The 21,972-nt window shown below is 48.9% G+C and overlaps 1 protein-coding gene across 1 annotated transcript; it reads right to left on the bottom strand.

The window, feature by feature from the left end:
* Positions 1-10,397: 10,397 nt before the first annotated feature.
* MRGPRD (MAS related GPR family member D) lies at positions 10,398-13,606 on the bottom strand. The gene is given in 2 exon segments (XM_043972051.1): positions 10,398-10,601; positions 12,608-13,606. Coding segments are annotated over 2 exon segments (1,203 nt in total).
* Positions 13,607-21,972: the final 8,366 nt, after the last annotated feature.

Here is a 21,972-nt window from a genome sequence, read left to right as displayed (position 1 = left end):
ACTCTCCTTTCCAAATTTGAATGATTTTTTTTTCTTTGTTTTTAGTGATGCAATTGGGGTTAAGTGACTTGCCCAGGGTCACACAGCTAGCAAGTGTTAAGTGTCTGAGGCCAGATTTGATCTCAGGTACTCCTGACCCCAGGGCCGGTGCTCTATCTACTGTGCCACCTAGCTGCCCCCAAATTTGAATGATTTTAAGTTGGATAAACCTACATGTGTGCCAAGAAGGTGCTGATCAGCATTTGTAAAGGGAGTGTCCTCACACTAGAGTTCCCTAAACCAATGATCCAGTGCCCTTCTCCCTCTCTTGGGCTCATTACCCGCTGTGCAGTGGTAGTCATGTGATCCCCAGCCATGCTGTTTTTATTGAAGAGTTGGAGCCAAGGAGTAGAATATGAAAAGTCAGGGTTGGGCAGGATGAAGCGAGAGGAAGACAGCCTCACGCCGCACTTCCTCCTTGTCAGATGTCATGCGTCCAATGAGCCCTTTGGGAAGGACTGGAGACAGCCCCTGGGATGGCTCTGTGGCAGAGCGGCGTCAACCTTTTGGATGTGGCCTGGTCCTCTGGGGTAGGGGAGCCTGCATGCAGCTGCCCCATCCTTCCCAACCTGGACCCCTTCCTCATCTGGCCTGGGCCCAGCCTGGCTGTGTCCCGACTCTTTAACTTGTCCCCCCAGGAGCCATTGCCCACTCCTTGGAAGCACAGACGCCTTGACTTCCACACCCATGAGCCTCTGGTAATAAGTAATTAGTGTGGCTCAGCTTGAGTCTGGAGGAATCGAATGCTTTCAGAATCATTAAGTGCAGCTGAATGGACCCCTAAGGTCTCATCCAACAGGGGGAGGGCTGGATGGCTCTCAGGAAGTTGTAATGCCCTTTTACTGGCCTGAGCTTCCTGTGACTGCCCAGCCCGGGTGTCTCCAGCACAGATGTTCTGCATCAAGATGTCTGTCAGTCACCTTCAGAGAGAGAGAGAGAGAGAGAAAGAGAGAGAGAGAGAGACAGAGAGAGAGAGAGTGAGAGTGAGAGTGTGTGTGCGCGCGCGCGCAAGCACAGGCTGCGGTGTATACCCGACAAGGGATGCCAGGGAAGAGCCGTGGTGATGAGGGAATTGTATGCCAAGAGATGACAAGGTGCCAATGCCCCTCGGGTTCCTGTGTGACATGGGAAAGGAGAGGAGAGACTTCTTGCATGTTCAGGATGGACAGGGCGGGATGGGTTGTGATCTCCCGAATCGATGGGATCATGGAGCTGGGTAGTATTTGAGTGTTGTCGAGATGCCGGTGCCCCGAGGCTCAGCTCCCCATTCCCCTTACCAGAGGAGAGTTGTTGCCGTGCCCTCCTGTATCTGTCGCCTAAAGCCTCGGTACCTCAGAGACAGTGATGGGCTAAGACCTGCAGTCCTGGAGAATCACTGGAAGAATGCTTGATGTGTGACCCTTCCTTCAGTGGGGCTCGTTCACACCTGCCCAGGCCATGTGACTCTTGTTCCCTTCCTCCCGTGTGCTTGCCACAGTGGCTCCACCCAATCAGCTGGAGGCAGAGGAGCACCCTCCCTCATCACGTGCTGCCTCCTCTTCCCGCCATCTCTTGCCCTTGTTCTTCAGAAAGTCTCAGTCTGTCCACACGTGCCTCGCTGGGGCCTCCTGTGTGTTATTTTAAACAATTGTTTGAATGTTGTAGTACCGCATGCCTTACTGTCATCATCAGGGTGTCAGCATTAAGGGCCTTTGCTTTTATGAGAAGCTGGGGATCATTCAAGGACCTTTGCAGTTCCTTGAACGCAGTCCAGCCTGCTCATCTCCATCCAAATAAGTGCACGCTCAGGTTCTTCATCCGCTCGGTGCTCCCTGTGCGGACGGTCAGGCTTGGCTCCTCTGATGAGGCTGCAGACCTCTGGGTCACAGTTGCGTGTTTAAGCAGAAGCATCGAGAGGACCCCACCGTCCATGGGGAGCGCACCCTGAAGACGACGTGTCCCTGCTTCCTGGTCTTCTGTCGCATGCTCCTTGTTGGCCCAGGGCGCTGTCCACAAGACCCATTTCAGTTAAATGTATGGACGGCCTGATAAAGTGAGGCCCATGCGGGTGGGAGCCGCTGACCTGGTCTTCCAGTGCATCCTTCTTCTCTCAGGCACAGGGTCGGTTTCAGATCGCGAGACTGGAGCCCAGCCAGTGTTTGTTGGATGGATAGAAAAGTGAGTGACAGTGAGGGAATCCCCCTGTAGAGGGAATGGGCTCCCGTGTGCCCGGTGGAAGTTTTTAAGTCAGCCTCTGGGACTCCTGTTGTGGACTGGAAGCTTGACGAGGCTATGAAGGGAAACCGAGGCAGGACATCCTCTGGGATCCCCATCCTAGCATCTGGCCAGGCTGGTTTAGCTGGAGGACGTGTCTGGAGGTGGGGGATTAGTTAGCAGTCACAGGACCCCAGATTTATAACTGCAAAGGACTCTGGGAGCCCAGAGCAGGAAACCAAGGCCCAGCTTGCCTGAGTCCCTGCCCAAGGGAGTGGAGTCAGGATTGGAACCCAGGTCCTCTGCTCTCTACTCAGGGCCCTTTCTGCAACCCCCAAAAGCCTCCTTCGAGTTTGGGCTCTGGTTCCGTCCCATACATGCAGCTCCTCCCCCAGCATTGAGAAGCAACCTCTGGGGGCTGATGGAACCCTTCAGACCTGAGCTTGTGGGCAGCGGGTCTCCCATGGAGCCGAGTGCAGAGCGGTTTGGCTCTATGTTATCTTCTGCCTGCTGGCGAGGTCGGAGCTGCGCCCTGGGGCATAGGAGCTGACTGGGCCAAGCTCTGCACCCAGCATGGGGTGGGGGGCAGGGAGGGAGAGGGAGGGGGGAGAGGGGAAGGGGGAGGAAAAGGGGAAGGAGGGAGGGAGAGGGAGAGCATGTGCCTGTGCCAGTGTCCAGCCAAGGCTTTGGGGCACCCATGAACTTTGCCCTTCTGCTCGCCCAGGCTTCATAAACCCTCATCTTCCCCATGGACGTTGGCCAGGCTGGGATCCAAGAGATGGGGGGCTGCAGGGGGTTGCAGGGAAGGGAGCACCGGCCGAGGGCCACAGATGCCCATGGGTGGGGGCTTTAGGGCCCAGCTGTAACGGGGCTGCTGAGGAGGGCCTGGGTCAGGTGCCAGGGAGGCCGAGAAGCGGGCAGCCTTATTTGGCCTGGAAACTTCCTGCTCGAGATCACTTGGAGAGGCCCAGCGGCTCTCTCCCCTGGGTGAAGACGACACTTCTGGTCTTCCCAAACCCGGTGGCTCTTGGGCTTTGTGAATTGCTCGCATCCTTTTTTCCTCCCACTTCCTTCTGGCTGCTGGGAGCCCTCTCCTCCGTGGTGGTTCTGAGGCAGGGTCCGCAGGCCCCCCTCCAAATGCAGGGGGCTGGTGTGCCTGAGCAAGACTATCCTGCCTCCCCCCCCCCTCCCCATTCTGTCTCATAGCTCATTTCTGTTTCGAGCTTCAGAGTCCTTTGGAGGGCAAGCAGGGATTTTTTCAGCTTTCATTGCCAGGGCGTCATTCACACCCTAGTATGAAGATGCCAGCGACCCCACCCTGCAGTGAGTGCCTTGAGAGGAGGGATTGCATTTTTATTTTTACACTTTCTATTGCTTCTGTCTTGGTATCCCCAGTGCCAGGCCCACCTTGAGCCCTTAGCAAATGCCTGTGAGAGATTGTGTGGCATGATTTGGATGCCCTCCTTGGGCTGAGTCGCCCTCTCCTGGATAAGCCTCAGGAATTCCAGAGCACAGAAGCCAAAGCTTATCCTCGGAGCTGGGCTGGGGGGCTTCCTTCCTCCCAGCACCAAAGCAGCCAGATTATGGGTGATAAGAATGATGAGGCTGCTGGGCCTCCAGCACCCAGAATTCTTTCTGTCTCTTATGGGGGTCCCCCAACAGCCCTGGGAGGTGGTCACTCCCTCCTGTCTCTATCCCCCTGGCTTCAAGGCCCCCATCTTCTATGGGAAGCCTTCCCAACTGCAGTCTCCTAGCCCCTGCCTGTGGAGGGATCTTGACCCCTCCTGAGGTGGCCGTTTCACACTGGGACACCTTCGACCCTTTCTGGCTCTGTCCTCATTTTATAAATGAGTTCATTGCAGGCCCAGAGTGACTTGTCCAAGGTCGCATGGTTAGGCATGACTAGTGTAGCTAGGATTTGAACCCAAGTGTTCAGACACCATATCCAGTCCTCTTTCTCCCAAGAGGGGGTGCACTGCTGACACTGAATATTGGAGGTCTCTGAAACAGCTTGTATACACCAGAGTTCAGATCCAGCCTCAGACGCTAGCTGTGTGACCTTGGACAAGTCACTTACCCACTGCCTGCTTCTGTTTCCTTAACTGTTAAATGGGGATAACAGTAGCCCCTATCCCCCCGAGTTGTTGTGAGGGTCAAATGCAACTTGAATGATCACACAGGGCCTGGCCCGCAGCAAATGTGATAGAAATTCTAGCTGTTAATCACAGTGATGAGTACGAGGAGGACCAGAGAACATGCTAGAGGACTGAACCCTGCCCGGCCTTCCTTCTGTGGTCCTGGGCGTGCTCTCTGGGCCCCAGCCCCTCCTCATCCTGTTGTGAGATTTAAAATTGGATATTAGATCATAAATCTCCCCTACTTAACTTTTCCCTTAATTTATCTCCCAGACTAGTAAATGGAAGAAGCTTCTGGTTTTCTAGATAGAGCCTTTATTGTATATAAGGTGTTGTTGATTAGAAGGATAGGAAAATAGAAATACAGTACAAATCGTCTTAAATCTAGGCTTAGTCTATATTCCTTATAAAAACTCACCAAACCGAAAAGGCCACCTTTGGAGAGAGGGAGACCGTCTGTGCCGCACCGCCAGGAGTCCCGCCAAGCAGGCAAAAAGGGCTACTCTCGTTCTCTCCACCCCGGAAGTCAAAAACCCGGCAGGCAGTCTGACATGCGCAGCAGGCGGACTGTTCATCTCCTCCCCAAAAGGGTGGTCCTTGAAAAACTGGCGTCTTTCAGTTATCCTAACCGACTGTTAAAAACTTTCATATTTTACCACACTGTCCAACAAGGGGTTGGGCTCCTCAGGAGGCCCCTTTTCTCTCCAGCTCCAGGGCCCTCTGAAAGGCCCAGGAAGCCAGAAGACCAGGAGGCTCTGGGGCAGATCTCATCCCTTGCAGGGAGCTCGGGTGTGGGCATTCCCTTCCCTGATGCAGATTTCAGCTGGTCTGAGCCCCGCGGCCAACATGGGGCTGGGCCTATCAGAACTTAGCAAGACCTTAGCTTTGGGAGCAGCTAGATGGTGCAGTGGTTAAAGCATTGGCCCTGGATTCAGGAGTACCTGAGTTCAAATCCGGCCTAAGACACTTGACACTTACTAGCTGTGTGACCCTGGGCAAGTCACTTAACCCCCATTGCCCCGCCCCCCCCCCAAAAAAGACCTTAGCTTTATATCCCAAAGATATCTCCAAGAGGAGAAGACCTATTTGTACAACAGTATTTCTAGCAGCTCTTTTTGGGGTGGTTAAGAATTGGAAATCAAAGGAACATCCATCCGTTGGGGAATGGCTGAACAAGCTGTGGTATAGGATGGTGATGGAAGATTATTGTGCTCTAAGAAATGACAAACAGATGATTTCAGAAAGGCCTGGGAAGACTTGTATGAACCGATGTAGAGTGAAGTGAGCAGAACCAGGAGAACGTTGTGCACCGTTCTGTCCCAGCAAGGTTTTCATAAGAACTTTAACTGCAAATGGTGTCCTGTTCCTCAATGAAAGAGATGACCTTGTGAAGCAGTGAGCTTCCTGTCACTGGAAGTATTCAAACAGGCTCAATGATTACCGGTGGGGATGGGGGGGCACTATAAATGGGATGTGTACACGGGGAGTTACACTAAATGCCCCATAAGGAGGTTTCAATGGCCTCTAAGAATGGCTTGACAGTGGTGACCTTTGCAGCATCCCTAGGGAAGGTTTCTGTCTGACACGCCCCACACCTGGCCATGTGTTTGTCAGCCTCCCCTGAAGCCTTGGGTCCAACACTGAAATTCCCGGGAACCTTCTTCCCTCCAGGCCCAGTGGGCAAAGGAAGACCGGGTCACAGCATCCTCCTAGTCTCCAGCTGCAGGGAAGCCCTGGGGAGGTGGGGTCATTCTGCTTCCCCTCCTGGTTCCCGTGGTTTGGGTCTATGATGTCTTGGGCTAAAGAGGCAGAGGGATTAGGGAAGTTCTCCCTGGTGGCAGCCCTGGGCTTCACCTCCAGCTGTTTGGGGGAATCTTTTGTTGGTGTATCAGCTACATTGCTTGGCTGCACCTCCCCGTCCTGGAGACCCATAGGACCTTAGGATGAAGAATTAGAGAGGGGAAAACAAACCCACACGGATGAAGCCTGCCAAGTCCTTGGGATACAGGAGCAAAGACTATCCAAAGTCTCAAGGAATTTGCTTTCTTTGGGGGAGATGATGCATATCAGTGATCAATAAACCAAAAAATCCTTTATTAAGTGCCTATTGTATGCCAGGCACAAAGCTCCTGGGATACAAAACTGTGTATATCAATAACCAGTAAACCAAGAAATCATTTACTGAACACCTGCTGTTGCCAGGCACTGCATTCATGGTGGCTGCCAGGGAAGGGTACTTTGGCTGGGAAGCCACAGGGATGCTGAGGGGAGGCCTTGTGGGTCCTCACCATTGAGGCCAACGTGGCACCGGTGAAATGAGCCTTCTGCCTTGTTGGGTTCTCCCCGCCTCCCATTCTAGGAAAAGGAAGGGAAGGCTTTGACCTTGTGAGTTTTGAAAGGTCAGGGAGTGAGCATCTGGATATCTTGGCATCCAAGCATGCCGCCATCTCAGCAGGTTTGCAACCAACCCAACTTGGATGCCCCAAGGAGCAGGAAGTGACTTTCAGGAGTGAGTGACCCTCCGCAGTAGCCACAGACTCATTTGGAAGTCACATCACATCTGACCAAGGACTTACGGGGACCCATGTTACACAGAAACTCAGCTGTGGTGGGACCAGAGACTGGGGTGGGATGGGGCAGTGTGCTCTGAGGCGTTTGGGGGAAAAGCTTGCACTTTTGCTATTGTTGTATCTTCAGAGTTAACATCTCCTTGTTATTCGACAATGAATGAAGAATAAATGATTTGTTAACTTCCTCTGTGTAGACCAACCAAATTCTCTGGGAAATTGGTTACAGTGTAGTGGGTAGAAGGCAAGCCCTTGCTATCATCAGCATTCTCTTCCAGTACTTACTAGCCAGGTGTCCCTGAACCTCAGTTTCTTTATCCATGAAATGGGCTTAGTAATCGAACCTCCTGCCTTCCAGTGTTGGGAGACTCCCATGAGATATTGAAAGCCAAGTACTGGAACCCTGAAAGTGTCATGAGAACACCAGGTATCGTGAAGCTGTTTTGTCCTTTAGTCTCATTGTCACATCTGACTCTTTGTGACCCTGTGGACCATAGCCCACCAATGCTGTCTACGGGGCTTTCTTGGCAGAGATCCTGGAGGCATCTGCCATTTCCTTCTCTAGTTCATTTTACAGATGAGGAAACTGAGGCAAATGGGGTGAAGTGACTTGTCCAGGGTCACACAGCTAGGAAGTATCTGAGGTCAGATTTCAACTCCTGTCTTTATGCCACCCAACTGTCTCCCTTAATTAATGTAATTAATGCATGTCTTTGTATATTTGGCTTTTCACATTTGTCCAGGGTTCAAGACAAGGGGCAGGTGTCCAGCTTGTTGGAGGGATTCATTCGACAAGGACCTTTTTTTGTTTTGTTTTTCAAATACTTCTGTTGTTCATGCCTTAGTCATGGCCCTGGTCACAGTCCAAGAAATGAGATATTGGACGTTTGAAAGGGTGAACGTGCCTTCTGGCAGAGCACGTCTGGGAAAAGGCCCTTAGCCTAGGTTAGCCAGGCTGGGTTGGGCCGGCCGGGCTGGGCTGGCCTGGCCTGGCCGGGTTGGGCTGGCTGGGCCTGGCAAATGTTGGAACAATGTTTGGTTGGGGGAGCTGCCCAGAGGCCAATTCCCCTGACCTTTGTCCCCTTTATTTATTTTCCTTTGCGTGAGTGTCTACGGAATTAGCCCTGAATCGGGCAAAAGTTGCCAAAGTTATAATTGGAATTCCCAAGTTATAGACAGGATTCTACTTGGGCACTTAAAAGGAATTGTATTATGGACCAAGAGCAAGGACAGAGCCCTGGCCTTATTTGGAAAGCAGTTGAGGGCCAAGAATGAGGCCCGGGGCTGCGGAGAGCTCCCCTGAGGGTCCCAGATACTAACTGGCAGGCAGCCTTCTTCCCCACCCCCGGGGAAGAAAAGAAGAGGTAGTGAGTTCCTGGTCCCTGGAGGTGCTAGGATCAGGGATTTCCAATGAAAAGGATCTTTGGACATCATGGTTTTACAGAGGAAGAGATGGGGAGCCACAGGAGGAATTTGTCTGGGTTTATAGAGCTTCCAATGTGCTTTCCCAAGGTGCCTCATTGAGCGTCAGGGACCCTATAGAGGAGGTTTCTGAGTATGGGAGGGAGACAAGGGGGGTGGGGTGGGGGAAGTGCCCGCTGTGCTGCCTGCAGAATCAGAAGACCTGGTTCAGATCCTGGCTTTGGTGTGAGTTAGCCGTGACCTTGGACCAGTCATTGCCCCCATGTACTTTCCACCTCTGTAAAGGGAAAGATTTCCAAAGTCCTGCCCAACATGAAACTCTGACTCTGACTCCATGTTAAGTGAGGACCAGAGGTCACCCCCTCAACTCACTATGGAGCTCTGAGCCTCTAGGTGGTGGTTTGGAAAAATCAGGACAGATGGTGGAGTGCTTCTCTCACATGTATATTTCTCTGGACAGAACAGAGAGCCAGCTGTACATTGTTTAGTCAATCAACAAACATTTACTGAACCTCAGCTGTGTGTGCTCAGCACAGTGCCATGGGTGGGGGATCCATGCCTGGAAGGGGAGGGGCAGACGGAGGCAGGGACAGAGCTGGGACAGACAGTTAGGGAAATGGTCATCTGGTATCTGTCTTTTCCTACTGAGATGAATGTCCGAGGCCTTGAAGTATGACGAGAGCGATCCCAGCCAAGTGAGCCCAGGCTTAGGGGCCAGCTAGGATTCGAGTCCAAGTGGAGGCATCAGTGCCTGGCCCCCCTTTCCCAAGCAGGTCCCCAGGTCTAGCTGAATGGGCCCCACGAGGGGAAGGCTCCTTTGGGTCCAAACTGCCCCTTCCTGCTTCCTCTCTAGCATCACTGCCCTGCCCCCACCCCAACCTCCTGAGGCCTCCTTAGCCTGGACCCGTCTGGCCCTAACTCACCCTCTGGGCCTCCTCTCCTCCCATGCTCCTGCCAGGGCCCCTTAGTCACCATGACACTTTCCACGCCCCTCTCCCTCTGGGGTGTCAGCATCCTCTGATGCCCACCTTCTCTATAGTTCCCCATCCTCCCCAGGCCTCCCAGCCCCTTCTCAGACATAGCTGTGTATGTTGTGGTACATCTGAAAACGTAAGCACAACATTGATGAAAAGTGGGATCAGGAGAAGTGGCCTGGAGGAGTGACCCGGGACTGGGCCCCCAAGGAGGCTGCAGAGTCCAAGAGGCAGAAGTGAGGGGGGAGAGAGTTCTGGAGGTGGGGACCGCCTGGGCAAAGGTGTAGCAGTGGGAGAGGGAGTGTGACTGAGGAGGAGCCAGCAGGGAGGACTGGGAGAACAGAAACAGCAAAGTGGGGCACTTCCGAGTCTGGCACACACCCTTACAGAGAGCAAGCGGCCGCTATTTCCCCATCAATGGATGGTAATGGTATAACTCTGTGTGAGTGTGTGTATGTGAGAGTGTGAGAGTGAGTGTGTATGTATGTGAGAGTGTGTGTGTGTATGTGAGAGTGTGTGTGTATGTGAGAGTGTGTGAGTGTGTATGTATGTGAGTATGTGTAAGAGTGTATGTGTATGTGAGAGTGAGTGTGCATGTGTGAGAGAGAGAGAGAGAGAGTTTTATATTAAAAGGGGTCCTCATCATACTGCTGAGCTACACCCTGCTCTATGGTCACCACTTTGGTCCTGGGTTTGGTCTCTTTTCCCTAAATGTTGACTGCTGCATCCTTTGATAAGGGAAATGGGATGCCTGTGGAATGTTCTCTTCAAGTTCTTGATAGATGAAGGAGTTCCCCTTGAGAGATCCTCAGCTGTGCCCTCCCTCTGCTCTGCACCCCATCAGACCGAGGCCCTGTGTCCTTGGTGCTTATGGGGGATCTCTTTTCTCCATCCCCCACTCTGCCTAACAGCGCCATCCTAAGGGACTTCCCCCGGACTCCCAGCCAGAGAACAGGTCTGCTTTAATACTGGTGAGGCTCTGTAGGGCCCTGTTGTGTGTCAGGCCAGTGGACTTTGAGAGGCAGGGCCCAGCTGAGGCACACTGAGGGCGGTGGCCTAAGGGACGCTCAGGGGCTCTTGGTGTTGAACTGAGTCACTATGGACTTGCCCATCTTTGGGCCGAGGCCTGGGAAATCCATCACCATGAAGAATAGGGCCATTGTGTAAGAGAAATCCTGGCTGTTCTGTGGCCCAGAGCTGACATAGACACTCACCAAATTCTGCAGGATGGGCAGAGCCCACTGGCCAGGACACACCAGGGCAGACAAGCCCTGCAGTAGTGAGGAACAGGGGCAGTGAGACAGTGGCCTGGAGCCTCGGCCTCAGGGACCAAGAAAGAGGACTGTCCCAGGCCCAGCATTCAGGAGGCTGGTCTGGCCCTCCAAAGGCACCTGGCTCTTCTCTCCATTTTACAGATGAGGACATGGAGACAGAAGGCATTGTAAGGGCCAAATTTATTATGGGGAGAGTCAATTGGATGGCTTGCCTTAATATTGGGGTTCAGAAAATAATGAGAGACCTCTTGGTCCAAAGTTTCCTCCCTTCCAAACTGCCTTTTTAGTTATTTTCTCCTAGGCTAATAAGAAAGGAGATTAACAGTCTCTTTTCCACAAACAAACCAGGTTTTATTAATTGGAATAAAATTTACAACAAAGGTGAAGTTAATAAAGCCAGGGACAAGGGAATAGGGAAAGAGAAAAATGGATGAGCTCCCTGACTCTAGCAAAGACTGACTCAATCCCCAAACTTATTTCCAGCTCAGCTAATTCGAAGAGCTGGCTTCATTTCTATTAACTCACCACCTGGGGTCCATAGTTTCCATGGGAGTCAGTTATGCGGCCCCTCTCCAGTCCACTCTTGGAAGCTCACCAACAGGAAAGAGAGCTCTCCGAGCGAGCGTTCCCTTTTTTCTACTTTCTCTCTCCCTCCCCCAAAAGGGAGGTCCTTCAAGTTGCATGGCCGAGAGTGGTTCCCTGTTGACATCAGTAGTACACTGACAGGTCACTCAGGGCAGGCCAGGTGTGGCCTATATCTAATTATCCCCAAGTAGGTACTTAGTTGGTTCTCATTCTCACTCAATTCAAACAATACTAAATCAATCAGGTGGGGCCCCTGGGCATCTGCCAAATTCCATTATTTTATCACAGCGTTTAAGGGACCCTTTTGTGCTGTGGGTAAGGTGAGCAGAAGTTGGAGATGAGTGCCAAGGCTGTAGACTTTTGGAAATGGACTTGCTTTATTCTGGTAATATAAAAGATGAGAGGGAATAATAGCTAAGATTTATAGAGCATGTTCTCTGTACGAGGCATTGTGTTAAATGCTTCTCACAACAACTCTGGGAGGTAGGTGTCATTATGAGTCCCATTTTACAGATAGGGAAACTGAGGCAGGCAAAGATTTTTTTTTTTAAGTGACTTAGTCAAGGTCATACAGTTGATGAATGTCTGAGGTCAGATTTGAACTCAGGTCTTCCTGACTCCAGGCCTAGGGCTCTATCCACTGTGCTCCAAGCTTCCTCTAATGAGGAAGGCCATGAGGTAGAGCACTCTAGTCTCTCAAAGGAGTGTGGAGGTAAAAGACTAGAATCTAATCTACTCGCTCTAAACATTGCCAGTCTAGGGGTACAAGAGATTCCAAGCAAAATTAGCTTCTCTGGTCACCAGTCCTTCCCATCAAATGCTGGTTACACAAAAGGTCATCACAAACAGTGAATATTGAGTAAACCTATTTATTGAAGCCAATCAGCAAACAGAAATTGGAGAAGTTATTCAGATTAGACTATGCCCCAAAATATGCAAGAGCAAGATACAATCGGCTCAAATCAAGAGGCAGGGTCAGAGGTCGACCCGAGCAGGTTCTTGGAGGTCTGCAGGGAGAGGATGAGTTAGGTCTCCAAGCTGGGCTACTTCCAAAGAGGCAGGTGTGCTCTATGCCCGTAATCCGGTGTTCTCCCCAGTATCAATTGCCAATGATTAGTCCCCAGCATCTTTCAACCAATTCATATCAATTAGCTTTTACAAAGTGATATTTCCTGAGCATATATAGCAATAACACAAGTACAATTATTTTCCTGCAGCACCCCAGGACACGCTCCTTGGGGACAATGGTCTCAGACTTAAAGCTGCCAATTGGTCCTATCTCCGCCACCCAATCTATGGCTGAGATGTAGTAGCAGAACAATGGATGCTGTTCTTTGGTCTAGGTGCCAAAGTCTCAGGTAACGAGTTGGGGCAGGAGATGGAGAGCCAGGGTGATGTCCATGGGACTGAGTAGGCACAGACTGGGGCTGCCAGACAGAGGCGGGGTCTCTCTATTTGGCAGTTGCCCTGCGGAGCTCCTCACGTACACCCTCAGCTCCAGCCTGAGCCCCACAACTGTCCGATCCCAGCTCCATTTCTGCAGGGGACGTCTCTTCATCCCACAGAGCCCTCTCTAGCACAACCTTGAGGGGCTCATGAAACCTTCTCTTCCTCTGACTCCCAACCACATAGTAAATGATGGGGTTGACTGTGCTGTTCACACAAGAGAATATTTTAGCCACATCATATAAGATACTTTTCAGTTTCCCATTCAGGTGGAGCCACCTAAGAATAAACCAATGGACTCCCAGGGGCAGGGCGCAGATGAGAAACACCATAATGGTGACCAGGATGATGGTGTAGAGTCTCGCCGGCTGGCGTTTCAAGGAGACCCTTTGGACTCTAATGAAGAGGGTCAAGCCAGATACACACATCATGGGGGTGAAGACCCCAAAAATCAAGACCCCCCAAACCATGTCGAATTTTTGGCACAAGGCTACCTTTTGCACAACACAGAAATAGATAGCCAGCAGATTTTCCAGGATGGACAGGCCCCACAGCAGCGCACACACCAGGGCAGACAGATAATTGGGACGGTGACAACGGTACCAGATGGGGAAGAGGACGGAGAGGCAGCGCTGAGTGCTGATGGCGGCCAGCAGGTTCAGCCCCAGGCTATAGACGAGGTACCTGATTCTTCTAAAGACCTCGGAAGCCTCCCAGGGCCAGGGGCCAAACTGGAGCCTACTGAGAACACTTGAGAGAGCCATGCAGAAGAGGAAGAGGAAGTCGGCGATGGCCAAGTTGAAAATGTAGACAGAATAGGGGTTCTTCCTTACGTTGAACCCAAGAAGCCAGATGACAGTCCCATTCCCTGCCAGGCCGCACAGGCAGAGGAGGACAATGAGGATGCCTGTTTCTAGAGGGGGCGCATCCCGTTCCTTAGTGGAGTTGGCAGCCACTGCTATGGGAACCATGGTTGCTTTGGGAGGCTGGATGGTGCCACCGAGGCAGGAGATCCCTGCCCATGAAAAATAAAGAACAACTGAATCACACCTCCATGTTCCAGGAGACTGGACAAGGCAGCGGGCCTTATCCCCTCTGCCAAATGCACTTTCAAAAAATTCAACTTTATTTTGTTTTCAGTTCTCAATTCTCTCCTCCCTCCCAACTGAGAAAGCAAGAGAACCAAAACCCATTACAAATATGCATAATCATATGCAAATTTCTATATTAGCTGTGTCCAAAAAAGGAAAAAGAAAGAGAGAAAGGAAAGAAGGAAGGAAGGAAGGAAGGAAGGAAGGAAGGAAGGAAGGAAGGAAGGAAGGAAGGAAGGAAGGAAGGAAGGAAGGATGGCTCTTATTCTTATAAATTTGGCTCTGTTCCCTATATTTGTTAGAAATGAGATCTTTATCAGAGAAACTTGTTGCAATGACCCCAATGCCTCCCTCTGCTGCCCAGTTTCCTGGTTTTTTCCTCTAGTTTTAGCTGCATTGGTTTTGTCTGTGCAAAAACTTGTAAATTTTATGGAGGCAAAATTAACCATTGTACGTCCTGTGAGCGTCTTTGTCTCTTGTTTGCTTATGAACTCTTCACCAATCCATAGATTTGATCTACAAATTTGCTTATGATGTCACCCTTTATGTCTAAATCAGCTGCCTATCTGACTTTTGTAGGTGGTTTGAGATGTTGGTCTATAATCAGTTTCGTCCAGATGACTGTGGTTTTTCCAGCAGTTTTGGTCAAATAGCAAGCTCTTGTCCCCAAAGTTTGGATCTCTGGGTTTATTAAACACTAGATTACTATGATCATTTACTGCTGTGTATTATGTACCTAATCTTTCCCCTGATTCACCACTCTGTTTTTTAGTTAGTGCCAGATTGCTTTGATAATTATGGCTTTGTAATACAGTTTGAGATCTAGTACAGCTAGGCCACCTTCCTTCATATTTTTTTTCATTAATTCCCTTGATATTTTTGACCTTTTATTCCTCCAGATGAATTTTGTTATTATTTTTCCCAGCTCTCTAAAATAATTTTTTTTTGGAAATTTGTTGTGGAATTGAATAAATAAAGTAATTTTGGTAGAATTATCATTTTTATTATATTGGCTCTGCCTACCCACGAGCAGTTAATATTTTTCCAATTGTTTTCATTTCCCCTTCATTGTTTGTGAATTTGCCTTTTGCATTTTTGAGACTGGTAACTTGATATTTTTCTTTCTTTTTAAAAAAAATCCAATTAGCCAATAGCTTGTCTGTTTTATCATTTTTTTTTAAAAGAAAGCATCTAGTTTTATTTATTTGTTCAATGGCTTTTTACTTTTAATTTTATTAGCTTCTCATTTGATTTTCTGGATCTCTATGTTGGCATTTAGCTGGAAGTTTTTAATTTGTTGGTTTTCTGGTTTTTTAGTTTCATGCTCCAGTCATCGATCTGCTCTTTTAGTCTCTTATTGACATAAGCATTTGGAGATTTACATTTTCTCTCAAGTACTGCTTTGGTAATAGCATCCCGCCAATCTTGGTGTATCGTCTCATTGTTCTCATAATCTTTAATGAAATGATCGATTACTTCTTGACCCAGCCATTCTTTAAGATTAAGTTATTTAGTTTCCAATTCATTTTAAATCTCTGCTCCCAAGGCCCTTTATTGACTAACTTTTATTGTGTTGTGGGCCAAAAAAGAAATATTACATGAATATTTCTGTTTTTCTGCTTCATGACTCTGGATGAGTCCATCTCTCAGAAATTTAGTTTCCTTTTCTGTAAAACAGGGATAATGGCAATCATCAACAAACATTTATTAAGCACCTACTATGTGTCAGGCACCGAGCTAAGCAATGGGGATAAAAAGAAAAGTAAAAGACAGGATGTCCCCTGGGGGAGATGCCTGGTGAACACCTATGCATAAGCAGGTTTCATAGAGGATGAACAGGAAATATTCAACAGGGAAGGGACTAGCATTCAATGGGATTGGTAAAGGCTTCTTTGAGAAGGTGGCATTTTCGCTAATTTGTTAAGTGACCCTGACTCATTGCTTCTTGGTCTGTTTGCCCCCATTGTCTCCCCACTCCCTCCCACTCTCCACTTAGCTGCCAAGGTGATCTTGCTCAAGCGTGACTATGTCACTCTCCTACTCAATAACCTTCAGAGGTTTCCTATCACCTCCAGAATCCAATATAAAACCCTCAGGTGCAGCTGGGGGGAGCAGTGGAGTCAAGAGGACCAGGGTTCAAATCCCACTTACTAGCTCTGTGACCCGAGGCAAGTCACTTAACCCTGATTACCTCACCAAAAAAAAATGTAAATCCTCATGACCTGCCCTGCTTCCTTACCCTCCTTTCACACACCCATGTACTCTTCCATCCTTGACACTGGCCTGGCTGTTCTTCAAACAAGACGCTCCATATTCAGACTCCGGGCATGCTCCCCCTGGGATGCTTCCTTCTCCTCTCCACCTCCTGGATTCCCCTGGCTTCTTTCAAGTCCCTTCTAAAATCCTGCCAGAGACTGTCTTTGACGTTTCTTTGCATCCCCAGGGCTTAGCACAATGCCCTGCACACAGTAGGTGTTTCACAAATGTTCATTGACGACTGGGACTTGATGAAAGCCACAGAGGCTGGGAGGTGGAGCCGGGGAGAGAGAACATTCCAGGCACGGAGGTCAGTGTCCCGGGGCACAGCATAGGTGGGGGCAGGGGGGCATAAAGTATGAGAGAAGCAGGAAGTGGGTATTTGGATTTGGATGGAAGAAAGCCTGTTCTATAGAGATGATCTTCCGACTTTACCGACGAGGAAAGAGAGAGGGGTTTGGCTTGGGTCACTGAGTCACCTTCCTCCTCTAATATCTTATGACCCGGAAAGAGAAGAGAGATGCCCCTCTCTCTGGCTGCCTCTAGAAAAGGATGAATTTCTCTTTCTTTTGCTCAGTAGGGCTCCCTGTCACCCCCAAAATAGTTAGGCTTAGACACCTTGGATTTGTGAATTCTTGAGGCGGAGACAGCCTCTTGGGTAGGGCTGGCTGGGAAGTGAAGATGTTGTCCCATGCCTAACAGAACTTCCCGCCCTCATCCACTCCTCTACTCAAAGTACATCTAGGGGTGGGGGTCAGTCCCTCTCAGTTTCCAGGCTTCCTTTCTTTTGGTGAGATTAGAACTCTGCACCTGACTCCACCCCAGACACTAAACACACTTTGGTCTTCTTGTACTGTGGCAAAGCAACAAGTATTTATTAACCAGGTCTGCCCTTGTGGTGCCTCAGTTTACCTTTTTATCAGTGGGAAGGGGGATTCATGAGCTTTACATAAAAGTTCCCAGACTCCTTAGAGGCAGGCATGCTACAGAAACACACGATGATTAGATTGGTAGATTGGTTGGTTTTCACCTCAGGGATTCACCCCAATTTCCTGGCACTGAGGAAGGCCACGTACTTAGAACTGGATTCCTGAACACATATTCTCCAGCCTGCTTCCCTCCCCCAGCACACTGTGTGCCCATCTACTCACTCCCTGGCAGCTTCAATTCAATTCCTAGACCGCCAAAGTTGGAAGGGTCTTCAGAGAAAGCTGGTCTGATCGCCCAAGAATTCCATGTGGGACCAGAGGTCCTCTAGCCCAGGATTGACTTAGAAAACCCCATATTGGTGCCATAGTGGTTTATTGTATATTTATTTATTTTGTTAAATATTTCCCCATTACATTTTAATCTGCTTCTTGGCACTGGGAGATGGGACTATAGGAATATAAAGAGAAGCAGAGAAATGCCCAAATGACCTCTCACCTCAGCCTCTCTGTGCCTTGGCCAAGTGAAGGAAGAGCCTCCCTTGGAGGCCTGGAGAGCCTCAGGTCCCCTTGGTCTTTCACCTTCTGTGTCCTGGAGATGACTGACGCTACAGTCTGGCCAGCGAGGGATGGTCCACCCCTGATCAATCGATGCTGCCCCCAAGCCTGGCTCTGATGGGCTGAGAGGGGAGGCCCATTCACCCCAGGGCAGGGACTGCGTTTGCCTTTCTTTGTCTCTCCAAGATTTATTGCAGTGAGCACTTAATGAGTGAGTGTTGGTTGACTGAATGATTGAGCCTATAAAGTAGGATCAGTGAGGAGAAATGGGTTAAATGGACAGTGTAATGGAGGGCATCCATAAACCCATCCCAAAGGAGGAGGAAGAGGGGAAGAGAGCTTCCACATTAGGGGCCCAGCAGAATACTTGCATTAGGCCCTGGCTGATTACAGGAAACCAGGAAGTCAAGTGTGGCCTAATGGACCAGGCCCAGTTCTCAGCCCCCCTGTTCTCTGTCCTCGGGAAGCCAAGTAGAGAAAGGGGAGCTCTCCTAGCTGACCATGAAGCAGGAAGGAGGGTGATTGTGTCTGCTGCCCTTGGCTCCCAAACCCACATGGGAAGGGCCCCTTCCTGAGCGCCCAAGAAACACCCGAAATGAGGCCTTTATCAGAAACACTAGCTGTAAAAATGGTTTCTCAGCTTTCTGCTTTCCTTCTAATTCTGGCTGCATGGCTTCTGTTTGTGCAAAACTTTTTAATCCATTTTGCATTTGATGATGTTCTCTGTCTCGTTTGGTCATCAATTCTTCTCCTCTCCATAGATCTGAGGGGTAAATGGCTCCTTCCTCTCCTAATCTGCCTATGGTGTCACCCTTTATGTCTAAGTCATGGACCCATTTGGACCTGATTTTGGTATATGGTGTAAGGTGCTGATCTATGCTCAGTTTCTGCCATACTATCTTCCAGTTTTCCCAGCAATTTTTGTCAGACAGCGAGTTCTTATCCCAGAAGCTGGAGTCTTTGGGTATATCAAACAGTAGATTACTATAGTCATTAAGTGTCTCTTGTGCCTAACCTGTTCCACTGATCCACCACTCTATTTTTTAGCCAGCACCAAATAATTTCGATGACTGCCGCTTTATACTATAGCTTCAGATTTGGTATGGCTAGCCCACCTTCCTGTGCATTTTTTGTCATTTAGTTCCCTTGATATTCTTGACCTTTTGTTCTTCCAGATGAATTTTGTTATTATTTTTTCTAACTCTATAAAATAATTTTTAGGTAGTTTGATTGATATGGTGCTGAATAAGTAAATTAATTTAGGCAGAATGGTCATTTTCATTATATTAGCTCGGCCTATCCATGAGCAATTGATATTTTCCCAATTATTTAGATCTGATTTGATTTGTGTGAAAAGTCTTTGTAATTGTGTTCATAGAGTTCCTGGGTTTGTCCTGGCAAATAGACCCCCAAGTATTTACTCTTCCCCTTCTCACCTCCCTTGGTTTCCTTCAAGACCCAGATCAAAGCCCCCCTTCTGCAGGGGGGCTTTTGTCCCTCTGCCCCTTTTGCTGTGGATGCCTTCTCCTTGCAAGGACCTTTCATTTGGTCTGGAGCAAAGACACTGGAGTGGTTTGCCCCTCCTTCCCATCCCCCCTCCCACCACATCACAACTACCCTAGTCCAGGCCCTTCTCACCTCTTGCCTGGATAATTTTAATGGCCTCTTAATTGGTTCCCTGGCCTCTGGGTCCTCCTCTTTCCAAACCATCCAATCCAATCTGCTCAGTGGCCAAAGTGATATTTCCAAACCACAGGCCAACCTTGCCATGCCCCTGCTCAAGAGGGCTCAGGGGCTCCCTGTCACCTTTAGGTCACATTTTGGTCCCCTTGGCATCTGTCTCCAGGCTGCCTTTTGGGGTGATTTCTCATTACTATTCTTGATGTTTCAGCCAGTCTGATCTGCACATGACCACCCAACATCCATCTTTGCACACACCTGGCATACACCCCCTCCATACTAGCTCCCCACAAGGCTCTACAAGCATTTATTTATTTATTTATTCATTCATTCATTCATTTATTTATTTATTTAGTGGGGCAATTGGGGTTAAGTGACTTGCCCAGGGTCGCACAGCTAGTAAGTGTTAAGTGTCTGAGGCCAGATTTGAACTCAGGTACTCCTGACTCCAAGACTAGTGCTCTATCCACTGCACCGCCTGGCTGCCCCTCTACAAGCATTTATTAACCACCTACTATTTGCCAGGCATTATGCTGAGCCTTAGAGAAACAAAGTCAAAAAATGAAATAGGACTTGCCCCTGAAACTGACCTCCTGTAAGGAGAGTGGAACAGTCACTGATATGTAACCACAACACATGGACAGAACCCATGCAAAGGAATTTGGGGGAGGGGGAATTGGAGAGGCCTGGGAAGGAGGGGCCAGTTGAACTGAAGCTTGAGAGGGCTAGGGATCCAAAGAGTCAAGGAGGGAGGGCATCATCATGTGGGGCCATCTATGCAGACCCAAAGAGAGAGGAGACTCAATGTCATGACAGGGCTGGACTCTGGAGCCGAGTGAACAGTGAGGGCAAAAAGGTCATCTCTTTATGGGGCTTCAGGGCTTTAAACAGAGAAGTTTCCATTCTGTCCTGGAGACAATTGAGATCCTCTGGTGGTTATTGAGTAGGGGCAAGGGGTGGCAGCTGAGGGGAGGCCGGCTTGGAGATGGAGAATCCCCATTAGGACGTTCTTACAATAGTGAGGTGAGAGGTGACGAGGACCTGGACAAGGGCCATGGCCATGCAATCAGAGAGAAAATGGGGGGGAGGCCAGGGATGCCGGGGAGGTGGCTGATTGGTCATTGTCGGAGGACCGAAGACACCAAAGCCTGATGACTTGGGAGCGAAGCCTTGGGAGAGGTGGAGGGAGGGCTGAGGATGACGGCAGCTGGTGCTTAGTGCTGTACCTCTTTTCCTTTAAAAGGTGTCAAGTCTTCCAGTGGAGGTTGGGTGTCGACAAAGCATGATTTATTCTGAAGATATTTTGTTCTCATCATGTCCCTGTCTGGAGGATTCACATCTTCTTCCTAAGTCACAAATCGAGGAGCAAGTCATCTCACCTGCACATTCCTTCTTCCTGTGACATTTAAAAACTTTGAGAGACATGACTTCTGGGTATATAATTATTTTATTAATAATGCTAGCATTTTAAGATTTGGAAATCAAAGGAATGCCCATCCATTGGGGCATGGCTAAACAAGCTGTGGTATATGATGGTGATGGAAGATTATTGTGCTATAAGAAATGACAGGATTCAGGAGGACCTGAGTTCAAATCTGACACTTGACACTTACTAGCTGGGTGACCCTGGGCAAGTCACTTAACCCTCATTGCCCTGCCCCCCCCCAAAAAAAAAACAAAGAAAGAAATGACAAGCAGGATGATTTCAGAAAGGCCTAGAGAGACTTCTGTGAACTGATATATAGTGAAGTGGACAGAACCAAGAGAACATTGTACACAGAGACAGCAATATTGTTTGATGAATGACAACTATTCTCAGCAATACAATGATCCAAGACAATTCCAAAGGTCTATGAAGCACACTATCTACCTCCAAAGAAAGAACTGATATTGATGCAACACAGACTGAAGCATGCTATTTTTCACTTTCAGTTTTTCTTTTATTTGCATTTTCTTGTACAAAATAATTAATATGGCAATGTTTTTTTACATAATTGCACATGTATAACCTATATCTGATTGCTTACCATCTCAGGGAGGAGGGAGGGGAGAGAAGGAAGGAGGGACAAAATTTGGAACTCAAAACTTTAAATAAAGGAGTATTTACTGAGGAAAAAAATAGTGCTAGCATTTTATTAATAAAAGAGGTCAGTGGCATTCTTGAATGCCAAAGACCACTCATGGAACCAACTCAATGCCTATATGCCTTTGGAGGGTGGCAATTGACTCTGATTGGTTAATGAGTAATGAGTGAGAATGAATATTATAATGAAAGTTGGTTTATATTGCAATGAGGAAGGTCTTGAGATACATGACACTGAGTACCCAAGTCTTGGATAATGAGATTTATCAGTTTCCATCTCACCTGCCTGACAAACGGGAGAAGTCATATTTTCTCAGACCTGTTTGAATAAACACAATGAACAAGAATCCACCTATTTTCTTAATCCTAGAATTTCTTTACTGTTTTTGATCAGCTTTTAGCCTGGGGAAGTAAGTCTTTTAGAAAGATTTCACATACTGGTTGATTTCAGGATGAGGAAGCAGAAAAGGAGAAAAACACCTTGGTCCTGATTCAATTAGTTATTAATACAAGAGAGAAATAATCATTTCTCCCATTCCTGAGCTGGGCAGGTCCTCTGAGTGCTTGGGGATCTTGGGGTTACACTTCAATTTGGCACTTACCTTCTAGGCTCTGGAAATGATTGTTCCCTGGATCCAGCTAGGGAGGGCAGCCCATCCCAGGTGGATGGGGAAGGAGGTAAGTGTTCTCCCGTGGCTCCCAGGGCGCTGCCAACAATCAGCCTGAGAGGGAGGAGAGGGTGG

This window comes from Dromiciops gliroides, chromosome 6, assembly GCF_019393635.1.
Source record: "Dromiciops gliroides isolate mDroGli1 chromosome 6, mDroGli1.pri, whole genome shotgun sequence".
Classification (NCBI taxonomy): Eukaryota; Metazoa; Chordata; class Mammalia; order Microbiotheria; family Microbiotheriidae; genus Dromiciops; species Dromiciops gliroides.
The sequence above is the reverse complement of the archived record's forward strand: the minus strand, read 5'-3'. Positions and strand labels throughout refer to the sequence as shown.